The sequence below is a fragment of the Orcinus orca genome, chromosome 12 (genome assembly GCF_937001465.1).
Source record: "Orcinus orca chromosome 12, mOrcOrc1.1, whole genome shotgun sequence".
Lineage (NCBI taxonomy): Eukaryota > Metazoa > Chordata > Mammalia > Artiodactyla > Delphinidae > Orcinus > Orcinus orca.
The window spans coordinates 19,916,762-19,937,931 of record NC_064570.1 but is presented as its reverse complement, the minus strand read 5'-3'; the positions used below and the strand labels follow the sequence as shown (position 1 = coordinate 19,937,931).

Below are 21,170 nucleotides of genomic sequence, written 5' to 3'. Positions count from 1 at the left end.
GGCTTTCAACTTGACTTTGACTTCTGACTGTTCCCTTTGCTTGTTTTCTAGACTCTTACTCTTTCTTCCTGCCCCTGTGCTGTGGCAGCATCTTGCATTATACCTGCCCTTTCCTGTCTGAAAAGTCTACCTTATTTCAGACATTCTGGAAGCCGTCTTGCTCTATTAAATATTTAGGGTGGTCTTTGAAGCCTTGCTGTCTTCTTGTTGAAATATTTGTGGATGTGCTACACTTATGGGCTACAAAGAATGCCTTGTATTAAAGATTCAGCGATGATGAAGTATCTAAGATATGTTATTTGTCTTCAGTTGTATTTTTTTTTGACACGATAAATTAATCTTACTTTTTCAGAGTTTTTCCTCATGACTTAAAGCTATTTCTCTCCCAATTATCATTCCCATTTCTCTGAGGACAAAGAAAAACTAATGAAAAGCTGTCTTTGGATTTTATGTAATTAATTTATGTTAAAGAAAAATTGTTTTATTTCTTGAGTTATCTTGTTACATTTCAAGGTTTGCAAATACATTAAAATTCAGAAGTCACCAAAACCACTGGGCTACTTTTACTCTGAGTAGCTCTTTTCTTCTTTGGAGAAGTAGTTAGGGATTAGTGGAGGAAGTATGGAAACAGTTTTCCTTACCCTGGCTAGTGTACGCTGGTAGCAACCCTTCCAAAGGTGAGTCACACTTGGCTCTAATAATGTAGAGTTGATCAAGCATCCAAATATTCTTTCTTTTTTTTTAAATCACAGAACTGACTCCTGAGGAGAGAGCCCAAAAGATTGCCAAAGCCATGCGTAAGCAGTCTTCTGAAGTCAAAGAGAAGTGGGAAAGTCTAAACGCTGTTACTAGCAATTGGCAAAAGCAAGTGGACAAGGCGTTGGAGAAGCTCAGAGACCTGCAGGGAGCGATGGATGACCTGGATGCTGACCTGAAGGAGGCGGAGGCCGTGCGGAATGGCTGGAAGCCTGTGGGAGACTTGCTCATCGACTCACTGCAAGACCACATTGAGAAAACCATGGTCAGCATCCCTGCCTCAGATAAAGGATTTAAGAAATACTTTATTGATAAATATAACACAAATAAGGAGAGCCACGTATATAAACTGTTATGAGGGATTGTTATAATGTCAACACTGTTGGCATTAGAATATAGAACTTTTCCAGACATAATAGATGTTTTCCATATGCCCCTCACCATCAGAACCCCCCTCCCTGCCAAAATAATGACTAAGGTGACTTTTACAATAATTTACTTTTACTTTTCTTTATACGTTTTCACCCAGCTGTGCATCCCTAAGCAATATAGGTTAGTTTTACCTGTTTTTGTTGAGTATTTTTTGTTTTTTTAATAATACAGCAGAGGACCTTTAATTATATTACTGAGGTTGGGTCTTTTTTTTTTTTTTTTTTTGGCTGCATTGGTTTTTTTGTTGCTGCTCGCGGGCTTTCTCTAGTTGTGGCAAGGGGGTCTACTCTTCCTTGGGGTGCGCATACTTCTCATTGCAATGGATTCTCTTGCTGCGGAGCACGGGCTCTGGGAGCGTGGGCTTCAGTAGGTGGGGCGCATGGGCTCAGTAGTTGTGGCTCGTGGGCTCTAGAACGCAGGCCCAGTAGTTGTTGCACAGGGACTTAGTTGCTCCGCGGCATGTGGGATCTTCTGGACCAGGGCTTGAACCCGTGTCCCCTGCATTGGCAGGCAGATTCTTCACTTTTCTTTTTTTTTTTTTTTTTTTTTTTTTGCGGTACGCGGGCCTCTCACTGTTGTGGCCTCTCCCGTTGCGGAGCACAGGCTCCGGACGTGCAGGCTCAGCGGCCATGGCTCACGGGCCCAGCCGCTGCGCGGCATGTGGGATCTTCCCAGACCGGGTCATGAACCTGTGTCCCCTGCATCGGCAGGCGGACTCTCAGCCACTGCGCCACCAGGGAAGCCCTGGCAGGCAGATTCTTAATCACTGCGCCGCCAGGGAAGTCCCTGTAAGAATATTTTAAAGTCCCTTTTAATCTCCAGATTTCCCATTTATCTTTTGTTTGTTTTCTTTGCAATGTATTTGTTGAAGAAACTGAATTGTTTCTTTGACAGTGTTTCTCACAGTCTGGATCTTACAGAATGGCATCCACATGGTGTAGTCTAGCAGGCTCCTTTTTAAATCGGTGGTTGGATTTAGAAGTTTAATCAAAAGTATACTGTTTTCCTGGGAGTTCTTATCTACTAATTATATCTTATTGTCTGAGTATGTAATGAAAAATTCGTTTAGGTCTAAATTCTGTTTGTAATCAGGTACTGCCCAAAGTTAAGGATGTTAGACCTCTGGTCTAGATTCCCTTTGGCTCCCGTATTGTAGAACATATCCAGAAAAGCAGTTAATGGAATTTAGGCAATAAAAGACACGAATAACAGATTTAGAGTGTATTAGGTTTTTAGTAGCATAGTAAACTATGTACTAGGTAGTCATCAATCAAATCAAAGGATAAACGGATGAAAAATCAGACTGACAATATCATGAATGGAATTTTTATTGCAAAAGATATACATCTTTTGTGCACATATATTGGATAATACTATCCCTTTGTTTCGCATGTGGCTGAATAGGAAAGAGAAGCAAGGTCTAGGAAATTAACTGAATCCTACTCAGGCAAATTACATGAGTAAATATATGTGTAGACATAGGAATAGTAATAATAGGTAGCATTTACTGATGCTTACTATGTGCCGAGAACAAGATAAGTATTATTATTATGTCCATTTTACAAATGATGACATTGCAGATATTGCTCAAGCCCACACAGCTAGGAAGTGGTGGTGTTTTCTTGATTTCTTTCTTGCTCTTCTCTTTCATTGTAGAGACCTCATTCATAATAATGCAATTAAGCTTAACTTTGATCAACTACTTGAAGTTGAATCTTTAAAAACTACGTATTAAATTTTCAACCCAAAATTTTTATTACTGAAAGAGTATTGGGGTGCCATCTTTCACTGCAAATATACATGTTTCCAATGACCCTGTGAATGAAGTAGGCTTCCTCCTTGACTGTAGTATCCAAAACACTTTTCCATAATTGAATCTGAGTTAAAATAACAAACTAAAAATAAAACCTTTTAGGATAGGTTCTTTGGAAGTTGCACACTTCTTGTATTTTAAAAGATGATTTTTAAACACTGAAAATCTTTAAGCCAATGGTTTACAAAAAGTATGTTCTATTGGTTTGCAAAACCTCTTGGTTGGAGCAAGAATTTACCCATTTCAATTTGAAAGCATCAGTTTTTAATACAGGATGACTAGTGTTGAGGGAAAAATGAAGTTATATCTGGACTAAAACTTTGAGAGTTGTTAATCCCATTTGATTGAAGAAATTACCCCTCTCTGCATTCAAATCCTTCTGTTTAAATTTCTGGTTATGTGGGAAAGCTAGGAAAAACACAGCCAATATTTAAGACAAAGTGATAAACTGTGGCTTAAGATATTTTAACATCTTATTAGGAAAAAAGAAAATAAAACCCAAGTCTCTTTAAACCAAGTAAAATTGATGCAAACTCCGGGGTGTTTTGCATGTGCTCTAAAGTATACCCCAATCCCAGTGAAGCTATAGGCAGGTAAAAATAAGTTCTGATTATTGCCAAATATTATTAAATATGCCAAAGCAACTGGAAAACAAAATCTTTTAGGGTAATCGAATAATTTTAACTTCCTAAAATTATCCTTAATCATTCTTATTTGCAGAATACACACCTCTGACAGGAGAAGGGCTGGGATTCACATCTGCCAACGGGCTGCCAGTCAGCACCTTTAACACTAACAGATGCTTCTGTTTCTATAGCAAAGAAAACCACATATATTTTTATTCTCTTATAGGAAAGTACAGCCAAAACATGATAAATTGGTTCTTTATAGAAGAACATACAGCAGATCTGAAACCATTTAAAAATTTGCTTTATTTTAGAAAGCCCCTTAATTTGGAGCTCTTAAAAACCAAAAGATAAAGTTTCTTAATAGAAAGATTCCTTGTTACCATAAAACATTGGACCACAAAAACAAAATTAAACCTAAAATGCATTGTTTGTCTGAGGACTTTTATTTTATTATTTATTTTATTTTTGCCTGTGTTAGGTCTTCGTTGCTGCGCACAGGCTTTTCTCTGGTTGCAATGAGCGAGGGCTGCTCTTCGTTGCCGTGCGTGGGCTTCTCATGGTGGTGGCTTCTCTTGTTGCGGAGCACGGGCTCTGGGCGTGCGGGCTTCAGTAGTTGTGGCTCTTGGGCTCTAGAGCACAGGCTCAGTAGTTGTGGCGCACGGGCTTAGTTGCTCCGCGGCATGTGGGATCTTCCCGGACCAGGGCTCTATCCCGTGTCCCCTGCATTGGCAGGCAGATTCTTAACCACTGAACCACCAGGGAAGCCCTGTCTAAGGACGTTTAATGGTTTTACCTGTGGCTTGTAAGAGAAAAAGTATTATTTTTATAGAGGGAAAAAAAGTTTCTTCTATAAGATTAAAAACAAATCTGTCTTGAAGTTATAATTTTTAAAAAACTGTCACCATATTTTGAAATAAAACTGGTTATTATTTAAAATTATATAAATCTGAGAATATTTTCTAGCATTTCATTTTTTAAAATTTATTTATTTTTGCGGTACACGGGCCTCTCACTGTTGTGGCGTCTCCCGTTGCGGAGCATAGGCTCCGGACGCGCAGGCTCAGCAGCCATGGCTCATGGGCCCAGCCGCTCCGCGGCATGTGGGATCCTCCCAGACCAGGGCACGAACCCGTGTCCCCTGAATCAGCAGGTGGACTCTCAACCACTGCGCCACCAGGGAAGCCCCTAGCATTTCATTTTTAATCGTTAATACCTTCAAAATACAAAGATATTGATTTTAAAAGCTGATTATTAGTGTATGATGTAAAGTCATAACTGAAGAAACCTTGAAAGATTTGAGTTCTGTAATTGTTCTCAAACTGAATCTGAGGGCATTCAGGTCTTTTCAAAGTCCAGACTGAAAAATTCTCTTTTCCCACCCCTCTCTCTGTCCCATGCTTCTATATTAATTATGAATTCTTTAGACCTATAATGCCTCTGTTATCATATATCTGCTTTTCTCATTGAACTGTATTTGTGAATCCATTTAATTGTACACATTCTGTCATCCATGAAAGACCAGCATCTGCAGTCATGGAGAAAAACTATCACAGCTCTGAATTCCTTCCATGCTGCAGCAATTTTCACGTCTTCATGGGCTTCCCTTCTTCTACCTGATTCTTAATTTATTTTTTCTTTATGCTATATTACAGAGTCATTTACCTAACCCCGCAACCTCAGGCATCATTTATTTACAGCTGAATCCCAAATGTCCATCTCCAGGCCTGACTTTGAAATGCTGCTGTCTTCAGGGTTCTAGTGATATTTCTTTCTGTACATTGACTTCCATGCTCACTGTTTTGGGTGTCATTTACACAGTTACCCTCAAAGTCCGTATCTTTCACTCTGTCCCTGGGCTCCAGATCTGTTCTTCTGACTCTCCAGCTTGACCTTCCTCGTGGTTTTTGGACATATTCAAGAATTTTGAAATGCTGAAACGTATTCTCAGATTTACCTAAAATTAATTTTCTTTTTAAAAATAAGGTCATATTCTTAATATTATTTTGATGTTTACCAACCATAATGATTATTTCTAGCCTTTACATGTTATAAAAGGGGGAACTGGGAAGTGGTTAGAGAGGTTTTCTTTTTATAAGCATAAGGAGGAAGTCAAATTAATACTGTAGTGTTTTAATAAAACTTTATAGCCTTCAAAGCACTTTGATACCTATTATTCATTAGCTAAACTTGGAGTGATGAAAGAGGAGAAGAAAGGGAGCTCATAGACATAGGCCTAGTCTCTTAAGGGGTGGAGATTATAGAAATGATGAAATTTGAGAGCTGATGCTAATAGTATGTTGATAACACCTAATACCTATAAGTATGGTACATGATTAATTTTTGACACACCAAAGAGTTAAAACTATGCTGTTCTCTTTTAATATCCCAGTTCTATTCCCAATTCCATATTGGCTTAATCTTGCCTCAAGTACCATTTTTTGAGCCTTCATCATTAGAAATGAACTCTGCCCCTCTTGTATTGCAAACTTTGTGCTTAGTACTGGAGACTGTCCATTCTCAAGAAGCTTCCATTCTATGGGGGGTGGGGGGCATTAAAATATGAATGCTTACAATACCAAGAACTAAGAGCTCTGATAAGAAGTGATGTTTAAAATCTATAACAAGTGGTTCATATGGCACTTGTGTGTCCAGAGATGTGCAGCCTGGAAATCCTGGCTAGGTTGGAGATGGCAGATAGAATGCTGGGGAGCACATGGGCGGGGCCTGCAGCTAGGGCTGGGGAGGGAAAGACCTCTGGGAAATCTTCCCAATGGGTCGGGCACTCCAGTCAGTTTTTTAAGGGATGGGTCGGATCTAAGCAAAGACTTTGTGGGGAAAAGGATACATGAAAATAGAGGGGGTTGGAATTATGTGGAGAAAGGAGAAAACTTAGTGTTTTCATTATTTTGTTGTTCATTCTCATAGGTCATATCACTGTCATTGACCTGAAATATTTTTTGTTTTTTTTTCCCCCTCTTCACTCATACCCCTTCAATCCCCACTTACAACAGCTCTCTTACTGTGCTCAGAACCGTAATTTGTCAGTTCTAAGCTTCCTTTACCTCTTTTCTGATAGACCCTGCTCTTCCTGGCCTACCTTTAACTGCAAAGAGAGGTCATAAATGACTTTGAAAGAGATATATAAATATATAAATCTATGAGTATATAATGTGCATAGATTTTGTGGTTAGGAAAGGTTTGTTTTACTGGCCACTTTCTAACTTAATTTTAAATGGAAAGAGTTCAAATCAAGTTGTTGCATCAGGTGAAAAAATATTAAGGTATCCATATTAAAAAAGGAAAATAGAAAATTAAAGATAAAATCAAGACTAGAAATTAGTAAAATGGATAAAAGTGGCATCCATTTTCCAGATTAAATTGCATATCATGAAAAATTTGAAGGAAATACATAATCATTTAAATGAGTTGGCATTGTAATTTTTCTCTTCGTGCATCTATTTAGATTCTCTAGCTTATAAAGGGTGATTCTTTGGCTGGTGGTCCTGGTTGCTCAAGACCTGAGTTGAGTCAGCTGTTATTGAGTGGGCAGCTATAGTTGATGGCCTCTTAGCTGGTCTTGGTGTTTTTTGGTTTTTTTTTTAAGGAAATATGGAATACTAGCTTTTGTTATATTCTTTTCTGATGACATTATTCTTGTCCTTTTCTTCCAGGCATTTAGAGAAGAAATTGCACCAATCAACTTAAAAGTTAAAACAGTGAATGATTTATCCAGTCAGTTGTCTCCACTTGACCTGCACCCATCTCTAAAGATGTCTCGCCAGTTGGATGACCTTAATATGAGATGGAAACTTTTGCAGGTGTCAGCTGATTCCTCTTCATAATGCAGGCTTACACTTTGGTCTTTAAGCCCTACCTCTCTGTTCTCCCACCTGTGATCCTTTTCTCTTTCTTTATGGGTTGTATTTGATAATGGATTTCTAGCCTGTGATGACATCAGTTGTCTTTCAGTATCTTGAACCCAAAGGCCTCATTTCTTTATGAATATAGACTTTAATGTAATTTTATGATGTTCTCTTCATATGATATTTTTAGAAAATAGCAAAAGGTCAAATAAATCACAGTAATTGAAACCTATAGTAGGTCACAGAAATATTTTTTCCATAATGGCTCATAAAGGAGTCATTTTTCTTACTTTAATCATGTATTTTTTTTTTTTTTTTCTTTTGAAAAGTTAAGGAAGTCCCCATCCTCCTTCTTCCTCTGCCTGCTGTTTAGGTATCTTGCTCATTTTTTCCAGCTAGCATACTTTACTGTAGGGGTATTTTCCTTTAGCCCTTAGATCTTAGTTGCTCTAATGCAGTTGTTCTGATGACTAGGCCTGACTTGTGCATCTCAGATTTTAAAAAAGCCAAACCAAGAAGAGTCCTCCTGAGTGTTACTAAGTATCAGCATTTGCAAGTCACCACATGTGCCAGTCAGTAGTTTTTGGCTCAGTCTTTGTGGAGCTTTGTCACATTTAGTGGCCAGTTTCTAGGAGTCATAATAATAATTTTTTCCCCCTGAAAAGTAGTGGGATAGTTTAAGTGGAAGATTGAAAAAATAATTCTTACTAATCTTTCTCTATATTTTGTACCTAAAATGATGTGATATATAACAAGATAAATATGTAATTTTGAGGTAGCACATAAAATCACTTTATTTTAAAGGTATAATATTTTATAGCCTGATAGGTCCTGAATTAATTCAAATGTTGAACCACCCAATGGTTTATATATTTTCTTCATGAAATTGAAGAGGTAATAAATGAGTGTATGGTATTAGACAGTCTTTTCTGTCTTTGAAAAGAATATTAATAATCTGGGATTAGTAAAGCAGGACCTGTTAAACTCATACATGCTTTTCTAGTGAGTAGAACACAAAAGCATTTGATTTGTACTCCTTATTTCTTCTGCTCCCTTTCTCTAATTCATTATCTTCATGTACGTATTCCTGTGGTCCATCTTGATTCCCTTCCCACTCTGCTTCTGTTACAACTATCTGCAAAGATTGGAAGTCAGGGAATACGTTATGCGTGAAAAAGGATGTGTATTCTTTCATCCTGATCTCTGAGCCTGGTAACCACTGGAGCTCAGATGTTAGCTGCTGATTAAACAAGAGGAGCACAATTTATGCTGGCAGACAGCAGTGTTAAATTTCAAGAGCAGCATCTTGTGTTCTCCTCTGGAATGTAAAAGTGTGGTGTTTGAATGCTTTTTGGCCATAACAAACAAACTACCTGCTAATGTAATTTAAATAGCTAACCAGGAGAAACTAGAGGTGCCCAGTGAGCCAGAGACACACGTTCCATTTAAAGGCAGCTGAAAATAAGATTGACAATCTAAGTGAAACACCTGACTAGCATTACTAGACAGAGACCAGGAAAAGGAAACGGAAATGTCAGTAAGGCTGTGTGCAATTGTTATTGATTTGCAATTAGTTTCTCAGGGTACCAACTCTCCATTTTCAAAATATAGAGAGCTAAGAATGTGGTTAAAAAATATATAGAGTATATCATTCAGCTGGTATCTCCTTGAATACTTCCAAATCAAGATAATGGACATGAATTTGGAGGAAAATAAGACATTCCATATTCATATGTCCTTTCACTTTCCATCTCTATTTATCTATCTATCTATCTATCTGTCTGTCTATCTTCATCATCATCATCATCATCATCATCTATCTATTCATCTGTCTGTTTTCTCCCTTGGAATATTTTAGACTTCTTTTTCATTTGCTCCCCATAACCCTTTTTTACCACCTTCCTTACAAAAGAGAGGTGAGTAGCCACTGACCCCATGACCACATCCTGACTTTAGATACTTTAGAATGTTACTGCTTTTGAGTTAAGTGTAGAATAACTTAACTTGCCTTGACTAATAACAGTCTATGCCTTGACTAAGGCATAGATTCTGGCATCAGATGGGCTGGGTATGAATACTAGCATTGCTACATACTAACTTTATGTCCTTGGACACCTCTTTCTATCTCAATATCTTCATCTATAAAACAATGATAATAATGAGTAATACCAATATGATTTTTGTGAGGGTTAAAAGAATTAATTCATTTAAACTACTTGGAAGAGTACCTGGCACTATTTACTGTTACTTGATGTCAGAAGGAGTCTATTTTCATACAATATTTTGATTCCAGATACAAAGGAGTCTGTACCAGCAATCATATCTTGGGTAGTAGCATCATTTATTATAATACTTAAATCAGTGATACTATTAAGGTTATTGTTTTGAAATCAAATTATTCCTTGTGTGTGTTTGTGCAGGTTTCTGTGGACGATCGCCTTAAACAGCTTCAGGAAGCCCATAGGGATTTTGGACCATCCTCCCAGCATTTTCTCTCTAGTAAGTACCAATAAATTTGACTGATCTCATTAATTGAATGAATCAGCATATTATTTCACTCTCACTCAAGAAGCTATATTCTTTGCTATAAATATATTTATCAGATGAGTATATAAAAGAAGATACCAACATCAATGACAAGATTGCTTATTGGTTATTGTTTCTATAATCTGGTCGTGGTAAGTCTTTGAAGTGAAGCAAAAATTAACTCATCTGGGCTTCCCTAGTGGCACAGTGGTTGGGAGTCCGCCTGCCAATGCAAGGGAGGCGGGTTCGTGCCCCAGTCCGGGAGGATCCCACATGCCGCGGAGTGGCTGGGCCCGTGAGCCATGGCCACTGAGCCTGCGCGTCCGGAGCCTGTGCTCCGCAACGGGAGAGGCCACAGCAGTGAGAGGCCCGCGTACCGCAAGAAAAAAAAAAAAAAATTAACTCATCTTAGCTAGGGTTTTTCACTGGACCATCTGTTATAATAACTAATATAGTATCATATCATTGCTATGCCATATGCAAAGATTATGAACTTTTTCACAGTAAAGAAATCATTTTTATATTTTAAAATTAATTTTCCTCCTTAAAAAGTGCATATTTGTTTAAAATGCACCTGGAGCTTTAAAAAGTAAAAAAAAAAAAAAAAAAAACTTACTTCCCACAAATCTTTGAGAAGATTTTGGTTTATTAGGCTGACTGCAATCATACTTGGCCTTTCTTCTGGCTAGGTATTGCAGATTTAGCCAAACCCACATATGTAGAGCTTTAGGCAGTAGTCTCCAACTGAAATGTTTCATTTTATGGACTGTTCATGAGATCTTAAATAAGTAATTTGAGCTCCTACTTTGTTTATCACTCACTGCTAAGGAAACTAAAGAATGTAAAATTCAGAGTCACCCAGATTGAGATTAAAATATTGCTGATTTTTTTTTTTTTTTTTTTTTGGCGGTACGCGGGCCTCTTACTGCTGTGGCCTCTCCCGTTGCGGAGCACAGGCTCCGGATGCACAGGCTCAGTGGCCATGGCTCACGGGCCCAGCCTCTCCGCGGCATGTGGGATCTTCCTGGACCGGGGCACGAACCCGTGTCCCCTGCATCGGCAGGCGGACTCTCAACCACTGTGCCACCAGGAAAGCCCAAGATTAAAATATTAATTCTGCCTTTTACCAGGCCTGTGAATCCCTGAAAGTTAATTTATCTTAAAATTACTATAATAATAATTTTCTCTGATTGCCTTGAGGTTTAAATAAGAAAACAGATCAAGTTACACAAAGCACCTAACACAGTTCTTCGCAGAAATGCTTTCACTAAATGTTAATTCCTTTCCTTTCCTTTTCTCTGGCAAACATACGTAAGCAAGCACTTTGTTTAATTCAATTTAAGTGAAGGTTGAAATTTAATGCAAAGCTTATTTTTCCAATTAGGTACCTTTGTATCTATAGCCATAGAGAAAACTGAAGTAATAATATCGTGTCTTCTAACTAAATTGCTTACATTTATATTTTCTCTTAACCTTTGTCATGGTTGGTAATCTGCTTTCCCTCAATTCAAGGTCAGGCTTTTCTTACTCTCACAATTTCAAGAAGCCTAATCAGTCATTTCCTGACTTTTCTGTCCTATGCCTCTCTAGTGCTCAAACTAGCTCCCGTTAGTGTTTCTCTCTCTCTCTGTCTCTCTGTCTCTCTCTCCCCTCCACCCTCCCTTACTCCACCTGCCACCCCACCTGCGCCCCCCCCACCCCGTCCTGCTCACAAACACACACACACACACACACACACACCTGTTTCACAGCCCTGAGCTCTTAGGTAGCCTATCTTTGAGTGATGTTTAGTCCTTCCTGGAATGTACTGTATACCTGGGTGCCAGGATGCATTTCCATTTGGATACTATCAATGTTGATGAAATAAATGGGCTTGCAGAATACTCATTAGGTATGAATTAACTCCAGATTGCTTACACTTAATTTTATAGAATGTAAAGCTATATGCTAAGACCAAATTAAAGAGAAATTTAACAAATAATTGAGATTCTATAGTTCTGAGGCATATGTATTTGTTAGTATTGATGAAACTGAACACTTTCACCTAACAACCATTCTTTCATAATAAAAATCAAACTCTTGTTCATTAGGAAATGAAAGTTGTAAAAATTGTGAAACTCAAGCACATTGCCTTTCATTGCCTAGCACTGGCAGTCCAAGGAGGTCAAAGTTATTCAAATCAAAACAATTATTAAAATGAATGGAGAAGTGTAAACAAAATCCCAATTAATAAATTTAATAATTGTTATCCATTGCTGCTCAGAATCTTTGGCTTTATTATATTTCTTGGATTTTAGCCATGGTTATAAAAGGAGGCTGTTTAGTTAGGCACAAAATAAAAACTGACCTATTAGCCTGGTGCCAGTGCTGAAACGAGGTTGGCTCTAATGAGAAATTTAATATACCTAGTTCCCCATTTTCATCCGTCTTTTATACTTTCATGGACATAGTTGGAGAAGGGAATGCTCATACTTTATAAAGAGAGGAAGAATTGTTGAATAGAAATATTGCTGAACTAGTGCTCAGAAATCCTGAAATCATGTCTTGGCTCAGCCATTCATTTATTGGGCAAGTAATTTCACCTCTAATATTTAGTTCCTCATAGTTGACTTCCTTATCAATAGATGTATTTGAAGATGCTTTGCAAAGCTTAGAATGCTACACATTAGTAAGATAGTATAATGATACCATATTCAGAAAAGAAAAATTGGTGACAACTGGTTACATGGGAATCTAGTGATATTTGCAAAGTTTTATTTGAATTTGCTTGTTTATTATTTCATTTACCAAAATTCCTTAATAGTTCTAGATACATATGTACAATTCTTCTTAATAAGTCTTAAAATAATTGGTTTAATGTAGGAAAAGAATATTTTTATAAAAAAGGAGTAAATGGATTTGTAGAAAGTTAGTACCTCAATAAAACAAAACATAAAATCTCAATCATAGTGATGTCTAGTGTAAAAGTAGGGAACTATATTTTCTGTGCATTTCAGGTGAAAATAAGTATTTGGAATTCTTCTATCTAGATAATTGCCTTGGTTCTTTACAGTGCTTTGGCTATGTTTATTTTAATTTTCCCTTTTTAAAATTCATATAATTGAGTTTCTTTAAATGCTATTTGTCCTAAATAGTTATTCCTGTGACTATGAAGCAAAGTGAAGAGTGCTATTAATGATCTGGAAAATTCAGTCTTAAGAAATCTAGTTTACAATCTGGGTATACCAGGTAAAATTAATTTTGGTTTTAGCTTAATCAAAGTATATACAGAGTACAGTTTCCAGATAGCACTAAATTTTAATTTTTGATTGTTGTAAACAATAAAACTTGATATTTAAAAATATTTGTATCAGCAGGTTCAATTAGAGTTGACATTAGAAATTGAGACTGTATTGTTTCTTTCCTTGCTTCAAATGAATCTTTAAAGCCACTCTTTGTTTGGCCTAGCAGATTTCATAATTATAGGAATCCAGCAGTTCTCATTGAATTTGCTGCAAAAAGTGTTCAGTTGTTTTGCATTAAGGCATAAGGCTTTTGGGTTAGCAGTGTTTCCAATAACCTCCCTTTGTTTCTTCAGCTTCAGTCCAGCTGCCATGGCAAAGATCCATTTCACAAAATAAAGTGCCCTATTACATAAAGTAAGTTGATTTTAATTCTCCTTTACGATACCAAGAAAATAAAGTTATGTTGATAACTTAAGAGGCTTTAAGTTATCAACAGTTGTTAAGTATCAAAGTTATGAAGTAACTTTAAACAATGGATTTCAGTCCTATTATATGAAGGAAATTATATATCTATGTTTATAAAGATATAGAGAATATATATTTAATATTTGAAAGAAATTAGTTTAAAACTTGGAGTGATATTTGTAATTCATTAGATGAGGCTATAGGTATATTTAGCTGATATTTTTATAAAGCAGGTATTAAAATATTTGGGGAAAATGACAAAATTCCTAAATATTCTTGACATAATGTTGTTTATCAAGCTGTATTGATTCTAAGCCATTTTTGTGTCTCCCAGAAAATGCATTTAAAAAGTACTTGGACTCTTCTCATTTTATTTCACCAAAAAGAAAGTATTTTATCATTAAAAAGTTCAATATTTTCAACTTCTTTTAGACTTATGGAAATTACCTGCAACATTAGGTTTATTATCCAGCATTTTTGTTGTCAACTTGATAGTTTCTCCTTTTTTATATAGTAAGTTTCTCCTTATTATGTAACATTTTATAAATTTTGTATAATTTTCATAAGGTCTGCGTAGGATTTGATCCTTGGCTTAGTCAGTGTGTTGTCACTGGCAGAATGATAAAATTCATCTTGTGAAATCCCTTGAGATGTAAATTTTATTTATTTATTTATTTTTTTTGCGGTACGCGGGCCTCTCACTGTTGTGGCTTCTCCCGTTGCGGAGCACAGGCTCCGGACGCGCAGGCTCAGCGGCCATGGCTCACGGGCCCAGCCACTCTGCGGCATGTGGGATCTTCCCGGATCGGGGCACGAACCCGTGTCCCCTGCATCAGCACGCGGACTCTCAACCACTGTGCCACCAGGGAAGCCCAAGATGTAAATTATTGATTTACAATGTGATAAAGGTGATAAGAGTTGTAGTTGGATTTATTTTATGTATAAGTTGAACGGTGGCCTAGTTATGAGAAGAATGTTCGCTGTTATGAGGAGTCAGCGCTGTTTCAGATTAGTCCTGTGACCTCACACGAGTCAAGTGAAGATCTCTGGGCCAAGTTTCCTTTATGTCCTTCCTAAAATGGCATGTGGTATCTCCAAAATCCATGCCAACACTAATAATCTGCTCTTCTAGTATCCCTCTTTGTGTGTGAAATCAAAATGTTTAGAAATAGTATTTTCCTATGAAGGTTTTATTGTGGTCTGAAATGTATCCTCAGATTAAAAAAATAATAATAATTTTTCCATAATACATAATAAATATAATAAGCAATATATGTTACGTTGTCTTAAGAGAATTTAATACTTTTATCAGTGTATAATCTACCATGTACTGAGTTGTGATAAATTTAGGTATAAGGTAGGAAAGCAGTTGATTAGTACCAAATTCATGCAGGCATGAAGGGAAAGAAGTCAAAGGCTCAGCAAATTGACATCTTTATTAAGAAAAGATGCGATCATCTGATCCAAATTTAAAACATTCTAATTTATATTCTACATAATAATAATATTTATAGTATTAGAGAGTTTCAATTTGCTGGGTGAATATTGACTTGAATATTACAGGTTTTAGTATAAATCTGATGTGCTGCAATAGGCAGAATCTGGCCATACAAAGATGCCCATATCCTGACCCTTGGATATGGATAGATTAGGTTATATGAAGTCGTAGGCGGGGATATGAGCCAGGGAATGCAGACAGCCTCTAGAAGCTGGAGAAAGCAAGGAAAAGGGATGTGCTCTTGGAATCTCCAGAAAGAAACACAGCCCTTGAAAACCTTGTTTTTAGCTCAGGGAGACATTTATTTTGTGGTAATTTGTTACAGCAGCAATAGAAAACTGATATATGTATTATACAAAATCTAGAAGTCCATGCAAATTAATCAAGTTAATTAATTTACTGAATTGACCTAGACTTCTGTATCATCTGATTTTTAAAAAATGTAAATTGGATCCAGGAGGCATATTTTTGTCCTTACTAGGTAAAGAAAATACTAAATTCGGGAATTCCCTGGCGTTCCAGTGCTTAGGACTCCTTGCCATCACTGTGGAGGGTGTGGGTTTGATCCCTGGTCGGAGAACTAAAATCCCACAAGCTGTGTGGTACGGCCAAAATAAAAGAAAAACAAATTTTATATCTGTTGCTTGTTTATGTTAATGCAATAGTTATCTATTTGATTTGGCACTTTAAAAAATCCATTTGTCATTTCAACATTACTATTAAAAGGAATTTCTGTATGTCCAGGTCGGTTATACATGATTGAGAATTACATTGTCTAAGTTCTAATTTCACTAATTCAATGTTTTTATAATTTTGAGAGTATCTAGCAGAATTGTATCCTTGCTCAGTCTACAAGGTTCTTATGGGGCAGCCGGGTAGAGTGAAAGCTGGTTTATCGGGCATCTTATTGGCTAGAGCACTGTAATCAGCATTTCAAAATATATATAATACATTGATGACCCATATTTTTAATGTGACCTATAGGATTGTAGCATCCTGAAATATTTTCAGCATCATTAGTGAAAGATTGGATTTTCTTAAATATTCTAAAATTTTAGTGTTAAGTGCCTTAGGATTGTCAAATATTTAGAAATCTGCCCGTGTATATAGAGTGAATTCTCTTATTTTTAGAAAACTTGTTTAACCAGATTCTTTCATTATTTGCTCTGTTGTGTAACCTAACAGTTTATTTCCTTATAAAGAAGGAACATCAGTCACTAGAGACAAGATTATACAGGCCAGTATTTCCAGATGAAAAATCATTATGAAAACAAAATTTAATTCCCAAATAATAAGCAAGTAAATGATGAATGAAAAGGCTTTTAATATACACTTCCCTTTGCATGGCTGCACAAGTAAGTAGAAGAAAAATGTTAGAAACACATATCGCATGATTGTCATGCAACTAGAGTTTCCTGGAGCATATTAGGATGTATTAATTTGGCCGACAAAAAAATAATCTTCAGGTAGAAATATTAGATATTTTCAATATTTAAGTATATAGTTTTATATACTCTAGTGCCAGAATATAGCAAGAAAGATGGCAGAGAATGGGAAGGACAAATTATTTTTATTTTGTATTTTAATTTTATAGGATAGTTAAAACATACTTGGATGGCTCCCCAATGTACTTCTTTCTCTCTAGGTAATTCATTATTAATATTTTGAGGTGTACAGCCTTGGCTCCATGACTCATTTGTTTCTAGAAAATGATACAATATAGATCTGAACCGTTAAGAGTCTATGTAGTGTAAATCCCTCTATGTTAATATCTTAAGTTGAAACTCATATCTTTAAATGACATTTGCTGCGTCTAAGGTAGGCTTTCCAAAGCTGATCTAATTATTTTTCTTTTCTAATATAGTCTAATGACAGCTCATTGTTCCATCAATTTAAGGAAATTTGAAATGGCTCTTGCTGCCCTCACAACGTACAAAAATCTACCGTAAAAGCACGATCTCTTTCTCTGTACATTTTTGGTCATGCGTTGTGCTTTCTACAGGTTGTTCGTTTCCTCAACTAAAACTTAACATCCAGCGAGTTTCAGGTGTAAAGGGTATGATGAATAAAAGCCTTGGGTTGAATTTTCTTTTCTTTTCTTTTCTTTTTTTTAAATTTCATTTATTTTTTGGCTGTGTGGGTCTTCATTGCTGCGCGCGGGCTTTCTAGTTGCGGCGAGCGGGGGCTACTCTTTGTTGCGGTGCGTGGGTTTCTCATTGTGGTGGCTTCTCTTGTTGCGGAGCACAGGCTCTCGGCGCGTGGGCTGCAGTAGTTGTGGCACACGGGCTCTAGAGCGCAGGCTCAGTGGTTGTGGCTCACAGGCTTAGTTGCTCCGCGGCATGTGGGATCTTCCCGGACCAGGGCTTGAACCCGTGTCCCCTGCATTGGCAGGTGGATTCTTAACCACTGTGCCACCAGGGAAGTCAGGCTGAATTTTCTTAACATGTCATATTAGTCATATAAAACTCATTGCTTCTCTTTTTGATCCAAAAATAATAATAATAATAAATACTAATAAATAGTCATAGTGGGTGATAATAATGGTCATTGTCATAAATTATATGTTTTGAATATTCATTTGCCAGCCACTGTGCAGGGGTTATCTCTTTTAATTCTCACAGTAGCCCAATGAAGTATAGGTACTATCATTACCCCCATTTATAGGCAAGGCTTAGGTAATAAGAACACACACAGCTTGCTTGAGATTACACAGCCAGGAAATCTAAGAGCTGGCATCCAAACCCAGGGACCGACTCCAGTGCCTGAGCCCTTGACCACTATGCACCTGCTGCCTCCTGTTCTCTGTGTTAGAGGAGGGAGAGGACAGAAATTTTTAGTCCCATGGAAAATTTGGGTGGGGTAAAGGATTATATTTAGGGAAGTGCAGTCAGGTGGAGAAAGTATGAGCAGACATCCTTTCTTTCACACTCTAGACTGGTTACCATTTACTGTGCATCTGCTATGTGCCAACACTTAAGTGCAGAGCTGTCTAAGAGCAAGACCATGCTTTCTCCAACGCTGCACACTGCCTTTTCTGTAGGATTCACGATAAGCTAATTCCTGTAGGCCAAATATATGATTAAGGAAGTTTCACAGTGTGGTCTGATGATGGACAAAGGTGCTTTTCTATCGATAGCAAATGTCATTCTCCACAGTCCTGCCAGTGGGATCATGACAGGCGTTCTGGGGTGGGAGAGCAAACTGTTTGGTCCTCCTCTACCTTTGCTCATTCACAAGGTCTGGAGTTTTCTGGCACTGGGGAGATTTCCATCTGAGAGGAGCCTGGCCAACAAAGCTTTCTTATAGGTCCCCTTATAGGGGCTTTTAGCATAGGTGACTCTCTACCTTATTCAGCCTGTTAGTAAGCCATCCTGCTTCACAGAATTTAGTAAAGGATAATGAGGAAATATGGTTTTCCTCTCTCCCTCTACCGCGTCTCCTCTAAACGCCAAGTGCGTGACTTTGTCTTGGTACAAATGATGATTCTGGTCTCGCTCACAGCTCACCAGTTCTATAGCTTTGTTTTTCCCACTAGAATCTGAAGTACAAAGCTTAATTCTTTATAATGCAGTCACACACACCCAGCTTTAACATGAACACTCTCATCATCTCTGATTATACAGATAATACCTCTCACATTCTCTACAACTGACATTCCTCAATATTACAATGTATTAACCAGAATAAACTAATCTGTATCTACAAATACCGCTACCTTGCAGTCTCTACCTTGTTCTAACTCCCCCTTATGAATAGGTCTAAATCAAGATTTGCCTCAATTTATTACATCTCTTTTATATTTCCTTTTCTGTCCTTGTGTTCATTATGGATAATCCTGCAGTACTGTTTTAGACCCCTGTCTTGCCTCCCAAGGGTACCCTCTATTGCCCTAATCCATCAGTTGCTAGAAAAAAAAAAGTAGTTTATAGTTACAAATGAAATCTTGGAGAGCAAGTAGTTGTTCTTTATAGCAGTCATGCAATTTATCTGCATAAACTGCATATACTTGTCTCATGTATGCACAGTCGAAAGGAGAGAATTAATGCTTATTTCTTTAGAGGAATTGCGAACCCTGCTTAGATGATGTAGGTGAAATATTTCTTCCCTAAATAAGAGCAGAGAGGAGTGGCAGCAATGGGAAATTCAAATATCCAGCCTCACTGGAAAATCAAAGCTAACAAATATATAGGTATAACAACAGAAAAAGAGAAATTAACATAAAGCATTTTATCTTTAAATGTTAAGGAAACTCATCCCAGAACAAAATAAATCCATAACAAAGATATTTCTAATAATGGAAGCTAGTTCTCTCTGAAAGGCTTCCTAGAACAGCCTTCATCCCTCTCCTCTTCCTTAATCATGATGGGAAAGGGCATCTTTTTCGGTTCCAGAATTTTAAGTGGAGAAGTCTTGGGACACACTTTGAGTCTCTTTCCAGAAATGGGGCTTGTGTTTTTGGTTTTAGTGATAAATAAATAAATGAAATAGAAATATAAGAGAATGTACTGGAGAGTCTGTTTTTCCAAGAAATGGTCTGTGACTTTATTTTTCTTGAAAATAAATGTTAAAACTCACTGGGCCTTGGGCTTCGCCTGGTGGCGCAGTGGTTGAGAGTCCACCTGCCAATGCAGGGGACATGGGTTCGTGCCCTGGTCCGGGAAGATCCCACATACCGTGGAGCGGCTGGGCCCGTGAGCTGTGGCCGCTGAGCCTGTGCGTCCAGAGCCTGTGCTCTGCAACAGGAGAGGCCACAACAGTGAGAGACCCGCGTACCGCAAAAAAAAAAACCTCACTGGGCCAACTCCGCTGATGAGGAGGTAAGAATAAAATTGCTTTATGAAAGGTTGTAAGCACCTTGGGATCGCTCAACCTTCTGGAGCTGGAGGCAGCTTCAGACAAACGAGGAGCATACCTTGGCTAACTAGAAAACTAAGCAGGAGACCGCCTGCTGCGCAGCAGCCCCCAATGGGCAACTACTAGATTATCTACCAGTGTCCTAGTTTGTTGAGGTAATTTAGATGGAGTTGACACTGTCTTAGAAATACATTGACTAGTTCAGGACTTAAGAAGATACCATCTTTCCTGCCATTCATCCATACGTTGCTGGTGCCGGAGTTATTATAACTATGAAGTGGAGTTTTGGCTTGGAATCTTCTAGATTACTCAGTTACATTGAATTATAACAGCACCATCAGCCTTACTACACAGTGTGATTTTTAGAGTCAGGGATGCAATTAATAAAGGTCTACCATACGGTACAGGGAAGATCACTGAGGGGTCATTAAGGGAAGGAAAAATAAAAGATATCTGTACTTGAATTTGTACTGATTAAATTTTTAAATAGTCATTACAGTTAGCAACAGTACAGAAGTAATAATATGAAAATTGTGAAATAAATAGAATATCTTTTTCTGTACTGATTATTAGCTGAAATGATACAGAAGAAGATTCAATACAACTCTATAGAAAAAATTAGAATTAATTTCTCATTTAAAAATATATGTGAAAGAGATAAAGTAGTTAAATTTAAAAAAACTAAATGATATAAATTCAGCTTTGAAAACAAACTCTAAGGATACAATGATAAACTGAACTCTGGTGGGAACATAATTCTGCAGTTAACACCCCCAAGCAGGAGTGTACAGGGCTCCCCAGTGCAACAACAGACGACCTGCAGGAGTGTTGGTTGATGGTCTGATTCTCCCTAGTTTGAGGGTTTAAAGAGACAGGAGGGTAGAGTTGGGTGGGATTGGGACTCCCTCTGAGTTCTGGGTCCATGTAGAGATATTACCAGATGAGAGGCTCCCCAGCATTTATTAAGTGTTTATTCTTCCAGACAGTCTTCCAGTGCCTTCAAAACAAGTGTCACCTGAATCTCCTCTCACACCCAGGCATATCCATTTTGGTCGTTAATCCTACTACTCTACTTAAAAACAAACTCAAACAAACCTTGTCTTGTTCTAT

General features: G+C 37.5%; 1 protein-coding gene and 1 long non-coding RNA gene across 12 annotated transcripts in view; one reads left to right on the top strand and one right to left on the bottom strand.

The window, feature by feature from the left end:
- Positions 1-21,170, top strand: part of UTRN (utrophin) — a 1,623,662-nt gene that overhangs the window by 392,128 nt on the left and 1,210,364 nt on the right. For all 11 annotated transcript variants that reach the window (XR_007470554.1, XM_049695369.1, XM_049695368.1 and 8 more), the window contains 4 exons: positions 753-1,021; positions 7,302-7,448; positions 9,914-9,992; positions 13,597-13,657. Coding sequence is in view for 10 of the 11 variants with exons in the window: in XM_049695369.1 (XP_049551326.1) it covers positions 753-1,021; positions 7,302-7,448; positions 9,914-9,992; positions 13,597-13,657 (556 nt within the window). In the remaining variant the exon portion in view is untranslated. The remainder of the gene's footprint in view (positions 1-752; positions 1,022-7,301; positions 7,449-9,913; positions 9,993-13,596; positions 13,658-21,170) is intronic.
- LOC125960666 (uncharacterized) overlaps positions 1-21,170 on the bottom strand; it is a 125,211-nt gene that overhangs the window by 4,360 nt on the left and 99,681 nt on the right. The window lies entirely within an intron of this gene.